This window comes from Octopus bimaculoides, chromosome 17 (genome assembly GCF_001194135.2).
Source record: "Octopus bimaculoides isolate UCB-OBI-ISO-001 chromosome 17, ASM119413v2, whole genome shotgun sequence".
NCBI classification, from domain to species: Eukaryota; Metazoa; Mollusca; class Cephalopoda; order Octopoda; family Octopodidae; genus Octopus; species Octopus bimaculoides.
The window spans coordinates 35,040,475-35,050,528 of NC_068997.1; the positions used below are offsets into that span (position 1 = coordinate 35,040,475).

Here is a 10,054-nt window from a genome sequence, read left to right on the forward strand (position 1 = left end):
AATATAAATGGAATGGTAGAGTAGAGCAAGTGAGAGATAGATGGTGGCAAAGTGCCAGGGCATACCCTCAAATTACAGGGAATATAAATAGTAGAATATTGTCAATGGTGCATGAGTAGGGAGTAGAGATTTCACATGAATGCAAAGAGTAGGGAGCGAGGAATGCAGTGCCTGTTGAAAACTGGGTATATAGAGGGGGTGGGGACAACAGGACAGTAATGATACAGTGAACAGGCCAGTGAGAACAGGATTGGGGAGCAAGAGAAAAGTACGAGGAAGAGAAGAGATGTAGACTGCATTGCATGGATGATGGCTCACTTACAGTTAGTGATTCTGCAAAGAAAAAGGCTTGGAAATTCCACTATGTAAGGCTGCTAAATGCATGGGTGAAGAAGAGTCTGCCTAATGTGGACCCAACAAAAGGACCAGCTATCTGAATTGACAGTAGTTCAGTAGATAAAGCAATTAAGGATATGAAAACCAGGCAAGCCCCAGGCCCATCAGGAATCACCACTGAGATGTTTAAGATATCTGTTGGAGTGGGATATGACCTAGTTACCCATATAGTTAATCAGGTTGTTCTCAAGAGAGTAATACCCCAAAACTGGTGTATCAGCATAATAGTCAACTGCTACAAAGGTAAAGGTGATGCCTTAGACAGAAATGATTACAATGTCATCAAACTGCTGATATCATTAAAACCTCAAACTACAAGATAATGCAAGACAATTTCGAAACAATGTGAATAAATAAGCATTACATTTCACAGAGTAATCTGAATACTAAGGGGTTAAGAGAAAAATTGGGTATAAGAGGCATCAGATGTAGTGTGCAAGAGACTGTGCTGGTATGGTCATGTGATGTGCACGGATGACGACAGTTGCATGAAGAAGTGCCAATCTCTAATTGTGGAAGAAACCTGTGCAAGAGGTAAAGCCAAGAAGTCATGAGATGAAGTAGTGAGAAAGGATCTTCAGATGTTGAGTTTCACTGAGTAGATGACAAAAGACTGAGACTTCTGGCGATTTGCTGTGCTTAATAAGGTATGTCTGGCTAAGTAAAATCATGGCCATCCATACATACAATCATGTCCTTTATGGCCATGCACCCACCCACAAACACAATTAATTCTGTCTGCTATCAAACTCTTCCACAACCCATCTTCCCTACAGTTCCAGCATCAACTGCAGGCCCCCTCCATGCTCCCTCTCATGCCTATCCACACACACTCTCACATACCATACCCACCTCCAAGTCACTTGCTATCTCTGCCATGTCTAAACATCTGCCCTCACATTCTTATGGAACAGTCCCCTCTATCCCTTCTATATTACTTATACCACCCCCAGCTTTTCCCTATGAGCAGACCCTCTCTCTCACTCTGTCTGTATGTGTGTGTCTCTTTTTCACTAACTTTCTCCCACCTTCCTATCCTTCTTTGTCCCTCTGTGGTAGCCAAGTATTTCCTCCATAGTAAGAGGGCTACTTCTGTCCCTTTATCATATTCTAATCTCTTGATTTTACACCCTTTTTCATCTGAATGGTTGGGAGTCACAGGCGCTGGTGTCACATAAAAGCACCCATGCTGGTGCCATGTAGAAAATACCTGTCTGATGCCACGCATAAAGCACTGGTGCTGGTGCTATGTAAAAAGCACTCAGTATACTCTGTGAAATTGTTGGCATTAGGGAGGGCGCCTAGTCATAGAAACTATGTGAAAACAGACAATTGGAACCTGGTGCAGCTTTCTAGCTTACCAATTCCTGTCAAACTGTCCAACCCATGCCAGCATGGAAAATAGACGTTAAATGATGATGATCATTATCATTTATGTATGCATATATGTATGTTTGTGCACATATTTTGGCATCTCTACCAATTTGTTCTTATCTACATCTCTCACTTCATGCCATTATTGACCATCTTATCTCCCTATCATTCTTTCTGTTGCCCATCTTTCCATCCATTCATCTCTCTTTCTTCACTCATCAACTCTCTTTCAAATCATTCACTTTCTTCCACTCACCCTCTCCTCTATTTCTACTAGTAAGTGGTGCCCTATTATTCATGCCATTACTTTCTGTACTCATCACTCCCTTCTTCTCGAGTCACTTTCTACTGATACCACCTGTACCACTATCTATCACTATCTATTTCCCCCCACCCACACATACAGTCACAATCTTTACCCACTATTTTTGATTCTTCTGATATCACTTTCTCTTCTACTCCTTTTTTTTTTTCAAAATGTTACCTTGTAGAATACATATACACATGCCTTAATCAGGTATCATAAACTAAAGTACATCACCACATTAAATCATCATTGGTACCTTCATGACACCTGGTGCAGGGTTTTAGTTTATTCACTCTAACATTATTGAACCACACCTCCTTAACAGAATTTTACACACTAACTTGCCATGGCTGAATAATTCAGATGGCCTAAAACCATTCTGCTGATACTACAGAAGAAATGATTGTTAAAATTCAACACTGGATTGCATATTCCATTAGCAGCTGAAATCAGCCTTATACACATAAAATTATAACTGGTTAGAATATCAAGCAATTATGCCTACCTTTTTAGAAACATAGTATATATATATATATATATATATATTGCTTTCAAAGGTATTGCTTCCTAAAACTGCACATTCACTACTATCTCTGTGAACTTTTTACACCATCTCAAAATTCAAATGTTTCAGAAAAAAATACAATTTCAAAAGAATTCTATGATTCTCTATAAACTTCTAAGCAGCTTACAGTTTTCAAAATATTGGTGAAATTTTCGTGAGTACTGCAAACATTACTTTTCAATGAATTACCAATGTTGCCTACATTTCTAGAATATTGAACATTATATTTAGATGCTATTGATGTATGTGTTACAATAAAACAATTTCTCAGAGACATGGTGACATTGTTCATGTGAATTCGCTACGTGTTGCTAAACTGTATAGTGGCAGTATATTCCACCAGTGAAGATGTACAATGTTGTATAGATGTACATATCAGCAAATTATTTCTAGCTGTGTCATATGCTTTCGTCGGGTCACCACTAGTTGCGTGAAGAACACTAATTTCTGTTTAGAGATTTCTGAACAACCAAATATTCCTTATGTAAACCCCCAAACAACTTTGTTTGTTACTATGAATGACAAAACATCAACAGAATTTGGAGATAAATGTTCTTGAATAGATGTGATTATAACAGAAGTCAAAATGTTAGCTGGTTCTTGTGTCGCTGTCACCATTCATTGATTGTGGTTAGCTGCTGGTCATAGTACTATCTTCTAACGTCTCTCATTCACAGCCTGATCATTGCTTTTGTGCTGTCAGCTCCGGTCAGTGTTGTCTGTCTATGTAGCTAAGGTGCACTGAATAAATAGTGATGGTAAGGCTCAGAAAGAAGTGTGCCAAAAGATGAAATTGTAGTTCTAATTGGTCAGATTTTTTTCAATGATGTGGGTAATACTGTAGCAAATTGATACACTGGATAAAATGATCTGATAGCTAACTATTTCTGCTACATTTGTAAAAATGAAGATAATCATCGCTCAAACACCATATTGACCCCCTAAGCAAATGGACAGCATTTTAAAAGTGTATTAAGATTTTATCAGGAAGATTCATTTCTTCAATTAAAAATATTCGATTTCATCTTGAAAACTTTGTGTGTGTGTGTATGTTTTTCCTGTGCGAGCTAGTTGTAAAACGTGTGCATACACACACACACTGCTTAGAGGGAACATTCGTCATAAGATTTAAATTGACAAAATAATTTTGGGTTCAATAGCTAACAGTGGCGTAGCAAGTGTCGCCAACCGGGCAGCCTTTGAGTTTCCCGCCCCTCTTCATCCATTATACAGGCTTCTACAGCAGACCAAAAAGTGCAGCCCCGTAAAAGCGTCGTTCAAGGCAAACCAACCATCGCCCCTCCCTCTAGCTATGCTACTGTGAGCTGTTAGCATTTTTGAAACAATAAAAAAAAAATTAAAACTAGTTAATTATCATGTACAAGGGTCAGAACATGAATGCTTTGTTAAAGAGAAATAATATAAATTATATTCAGATAAATGTGAAACAAGTGGAGCTAAACATGAGCTGTCTATACACAAGAAAAAAGGAAGAGTTAAATAAAAAAAAATACAACTTAACTTTACGGAGTAACATCACCTCTCCAACTTTATAAATCCAGTACCATCAGTAAAGAAGCAATAATACTGACAGGTAGGAAGAGCAAGTGAGATGGCGTCTTGCAAGTAGTAAACAATTTGTAATATCTAAATGATATAATTAATGTAATAAGTAAACAATGAAATAGCCTCGGGTATTAATTGTAAAGTCTGAAATGTCGTGATTAACCATATCAAAACACATGTCTTTCAAAGTGGCCAGGTGAAAACGAGGCTTTGACCCCAATGACACTATTGATTCAAGATAGAAGTTGACGGTACTCAGCTATGTGTAAGAATATCTTTTTCACGCTTACGTTCTTCTTTAATGGTGGCAAAAGGTAAACATTCATTTTACACCGATTACGATAATAGTTTTGTTTGTTTCTCTGTATTATTTCTAATATTGTTGTGGGGGGAAAAATTCGTTGCAGGCCGATAGCCGACAGAGCAATTTCTGAGGTTAATGTTCTTGACGAAGATGACGGAATGTCTGGTGATTATAAAGTGAAATGTTCACTTCAAAAAGTCAGCCAAAGTTTGCTACTTTCTGTGAGAATAACCACAATATTTGTATGGATGAAAACAAACAGAAAACTCCAGAACACAATATTGATTCTACACACTCTCTGGATACAATCAACAAATCTAATAGAAAGGCAGTTTCAAACAGTAAAAAGCCACACCGCAAAGCATCTTTTAAAAATGTAAAAGATTTCATGAGCCGTATTGTGATGCGACAGCTTCAGCTACAACCTTATGATAGTGAACAGTTTGATTATAGTTGTAACACAATTCACAATGAGGGTGACAAAAGATACTTTACAAACTTGGATAGTTGCGGGGATAGTGCGATTGTTTCTGTTGCTACAGTGACACCCATCGGAGATACCCTGCTAAATGTTAAGTATAAAGGCGATCAAAATATTTCAATTATGTCAGCGCCTAAGTCTAACCATAGCAATTCCACTATGGCCAGCAATGTATCATGTAATACTTCCGCGGTTACACCTCTATCGGAAGCTAGCGATGGTACTAAATATAAACATTATAACAGTTGCTGTGAATCAACAATCCGCCCACTGGTTACTCACAATAATAATAGTATAAATAGTGATCAAAATATCCGCCATGTAAGACAGAACAAATCTAAGATACCTGTTTGGAATGATATGACTCCTGGAACAGTGGGACTTTATAACCACGGCAACACTTGTTATATGAATGCTGTACTACAATGCATTAGCAACGCAAGTTTTCTTTCTGGATATTTTGTTATGGGACATTACAAAGAAGAACTAAAAAACAACAAAAATATTTGTAAAAAGTTCGGATCCAGTGGTGAAGTGACTGAACAATTAGGTATTCTGTTACGAAGCATTTGGTCAGGAAAATACAACCCCGATATTTCTAATGATTTCAAAACAGTTATAGGTAAATATAATTCCCAATTTAAAGGATTTAATCAGCACGACGCGCAGGAGTTCCTTCTCTGGTTATTGGACCAAGTACACGAGGACCTAAATTTACCTATTAAAAAGAGTAAGAATAATCAACAGGTGAGTAAAAAAATTTTTTTGTCTGCCTTTTACTACTGCTACACCTCATATTTTATGTAATGAATTGCGTAAGTTCAAATCCTAACGGAAGTAGCTAGGAATGATCAAAGAAAAATACGTGATGGCTGACAAGAGCTATCTTCCGGTATTAGTTTCTGTTTGTTGATGTTCTGAATCCAGCTGTTGATTCCGTAGGACAGTAAAACAAATTACATGTAGTGTGTGATCAGTTTCAATATATTTGAGATTATGTTTTTCTTTCTTATCACCTTCGATGTTCGTTTTCTTCATAAGAAAAGCTATGTTCAGCAGCCCTTGAAGTAGTTGTTTAACCCCAATATCAAAGACATTCTAACGCAGGACTACTTTAATCCAATGACCGTAGGGTGTGATTTGAGGGAGATTTGACTTTATTTCTAGTAGATTGAACGCCTGTGTACGAGCTTTCATATGAACCAATGCTACTTAAGCCTTGGTCAGCCCTGATCGAGCAGATCTATAATTAAGGATATGTAAGGTATAGCTGTGTTTTTTTTTTTTTTGTAATGAGATTATCCTTATAGTAACGAAAAAAAACGAGTGAATCAAGACGAAAGGAAATACGTAACATTAAGCATCTTTCACTTTTCACACCTGTCGTAGTTAGTACACTATATCCATAAAGCCGTTGGAGGGAAAACAAACTTACAGTATCTATACTTAAATAAAACAGCTTTATTGAGATATCGGATTAAACGAGTCGGTTACTTAAACTGAGTTGTTATTGTGTTTAAGTCATGAATATTGTCAGTTAACAAGCGAACATTTGTTTACGTTAACTATTATTATTTATGGTATTTAAATGAAATTTTGAGACACCCCACAGTCGTTTTCGTGATTAGGATTTATAGCTACTTTCTATTCTTTAATAATGGTTTTACAAATATTATACAGTTGTTTTGTTTTGGGTCTCTTTTTTTTTTGTCCTTTCCGTCCGACTTTGTTTCTTTATAGATTTTTTTAATAATACATATTTTTTCATAAATAATTTTCAAAGGTATAGACGATAACAACAACTTTTTTAACCAAAAAGAAAAGAAATCCGTACATTTTACACCATTCAACAACTTATTTATGATCATTGCACACACGCTCACAATCTATTACTTGGATTGATGTTTATTATCAACATGAAAATTGAAGGCACGATAAAAAAAAAAAAGATTATCAGCCTACTATACAAATCGGAAATATTCAGTAATAATCTGTCGATTTGTAGCAGGTGATTTGTAAACCAAGTTATTGAATAGTCAAACTGGTATGAACTTCTTTTCTCTCTGAGTAAAAGAGAAAATTAACTGGGGAAAAAAACTTTTCGTTGGCATAATCATTACCTAAACCTTCGAAAACGTATATGAAAAAAATCATTAGATATACACATTTTTAAAAAGTTATGACGAAACAAAGTAAGCAGTGGGGGCACCAAACTCTAGATATACTCTTTTCGTTTTTTTTTTTTTTGTTAAGTTTTGTTTTTACCAAATGTATTTCGTTTGTATTCTAAGTGTATAAATATATATTAGCATTTGTAATGTAATTTTTCCATTCTTAATCAATTGAAACAGCATTTTCAATGTTCAGAAAGTGAAACTATAATTTATTTCATTATTGAATTCACATTAATGTCATTATTTTGAAAACTATAGTTTCTTTTTAAACAAGATATTCGTTTTCCTTATTCATTTAATAAGTGTTTATAAAGCATTCGATTGAGATTTTTTTTATATCGTTAAGTGTAGATTCGTAATCTCCTAAACCATATAAATTTCAAGATCATTTTCTTTAAAATGGTTTAATGGGGGAGATGGGGTTAAAAAATCGGTAGATCTATGGTATAACAAACAAATGCTGACACATCATTTAATAGTTTTGGTTTTCACCTAAACACTTTAGTTGTTTAGGAATTTGAACTAAGATTATTTTAAAGCAAATAAAAGTCCCAGACTGTTTTTGTATACCGTAATCATTGTTAAAAACCACACGTTTTAAATTTTGCGTGAAACAAATGTACGAAATGTATTTTTACAGCAAAAGCATTTCACTTTCGTAATCGTGTATAGCGCCGTACTTTCACTTCCTGTCGGACAGGAATTTTTATTGGTACATATACTGCGACCAGCTTTTCGTCATTGGTATAGTTTTTTCACCTTTGTGTCTTTTGTTCACATTTCTTATTCTGTTCATCATCATCTTCAACAACTTGGAAAGGTTCCTAGACTTGGAAAATGGGTGCCTCATGAATTGTCCAAAAGCAACCGCAAATCCCGAGTTGACATCTGCTCTTCTCTCCAGTCTCGCAAACTCATTTCACCCTTTTTGGATAGACTTGTGACTGGTGACGAAAAATGGATCTTCTATCTGGTGAGATTGCAAAGAAGTAATTCACTTCGAATTGTTACCACCTAATGTAACAATCAATGCTCAAGTCTATTGTCAGCAATTAGAGTGTTTGAACCAAGCTTTTAGAAAAAAGGCTCGCTTTAGTGAATCGAAAAGGAGTGATGTTACATCAGGACAATGCACAACTCCACACTGCAAAGATCACATCACAGAAGATCAAAGAGCTTGGTTGGGAAAAAATTCCTCATCCTCCTTATTGTCCCGACCTCGCTCCTTCAGACTACCATTTGTTTCATAGTTTACAGAGTCATTTGGGGACATAACTTTCGCAAGCCAAGAAGTCGAAACTGGCATTTCAGAGTTCTTCGCTTTGAAACCATTGAAAGGATTAAAAAGCTTGTAAATAAATGGAACGAAGTCATAGATAATCAGGGAAAGTACATTGATGATTAAATTTCAATTAAATATAACATTGGAACACCTCGTTCAGAGATTTAACATTGGATAACTTGTTTTCTTTATTCAAAATTAGCTTTTCACTTAAATATCAAGTCATCCCATCAGTTCTGTCCATCTTCTGCAAGTTTTTTCATTCAAGCATTCTTTCCCATAAACTGAGTGTATGTTTCGAGTCACTTCGGCTGCAGAGTTTCCTTTTTTGTACTCATAAAGCATTGTGTGTCTCAAATGCTCTTTGGATACTTCCATGTTAGAAAGGGTTTTAATCAAAGAAATTTTAATTCTATTATTCTGTAAAATAATATTTAATTAGTTTAAATGTACACAAAAGCATAAAAATAATTTTTAATTCCATTCAACATTCTAAAATACTATTAAATTTCATTCAATTTTAAAAAAGGTAAAATCGGACAGAACTTATGGAATGACCTGATATTAACTTAGATTATAATTTAATTAATATATAGTTAGCATGTTCTTTTGCCTCAGTACTCCTTTATTAAATACCAGTTAAATGCCAATGATCATTCTTCATAGATACCATCTAATAAGCTAATATTTAAGTATATAATATGAATAAATATTTAACTATTTCTATGTAATTTCTTTCCTCCCTCTATTGTGGTAAAGTTTGGTATATACTCAAAAGTATTCAAAAATGTTATCCTTTTGGTTATAATATTCTTCTTAATAATCTTCTTGATAACCCTAAATTTTAACTTTATACAATATAGCAGTATTGTTTAAAGTATTCAACTATAGTATCCCATGATAAAATTTCCCCTGTATTGTCATCATTGGTTTTACTAGTCTTACTCTTTTAACTGATAACTAACATATTGATTTAAGATCTTCCTTTACCAAATCTCATTATATTGCTTCAAATTTAATCTTGATAGTTTTATGACTATAACCACTATGATTTCTGTCGACTTTCTCAGCCCCTTTCCTAACAGACACTGCTCCTTGTTCCTTGGCCTAAGATTTTAATATACAAAGATTTGATAAACAAGAATATAAATTAAAACTGACCCCAAAAAACAGTGACAGGCTAGATCTCTAACAAGTTTTTTTTTTCCTGATACCTTAGTAGCTTCTAAGTTGAAGTGAAGACAGTATGATCTTTGTCTATCTCCTTACCTTCTTGGAGGTTTTAGGTAAAATTATACTAATGTGTCCATCTGTTTTAATTTAATTCTGTGTATTTATGCAGCTGAGGATTGATGTAATGATTTGCACTTAAATTGATGTAATGATTGCATTGTTCAATTAAATGGAGTCACTTGAAACAAAAGTACTGCATTACCTTTGGATATCCTCTTGCTTATTTTGATAGATCAATAGCCACTACACATTCTTTATTTTCTCTCCTTGTTTCTTTCTGTATTCCTTTCTGTCAAAGAGTGTAGGCTCGAAAAGTTAAAGACTTTTTCACTTCCCGAGCGTTAAACTCATACACCTGTTTGTTGTCTATAC

General features: G+C 34.9%; 1 protein-coding gene across 1 annotated transcript in view; it reads left to right on the forward strand.

The window, feature by feature from the left end:
- The first annotated feature begins 4,151 nt into the window (after positions 1-4,151).
- The window catches only part of LOC106875249 (ubiquitin carboxyl-terminal hydrolase 31), a 123,283-nt gene continuing 117,380 nt past the window's right edge, over positions 4,152-10,054 (forward strand). Inside the window, exon 1 of the mRNA XM_052973896.1 lies at positions 4,152-5,740. Within this exon, the coding sequence (XP_052829856.1) occupies positions 4,694-5,740 (1,047 nt within the window). The 5' untranslated portion in view covers positions 4,152-4,693. The remainder of the gene's footprint in view (positions 5,741-10,054) is intronic.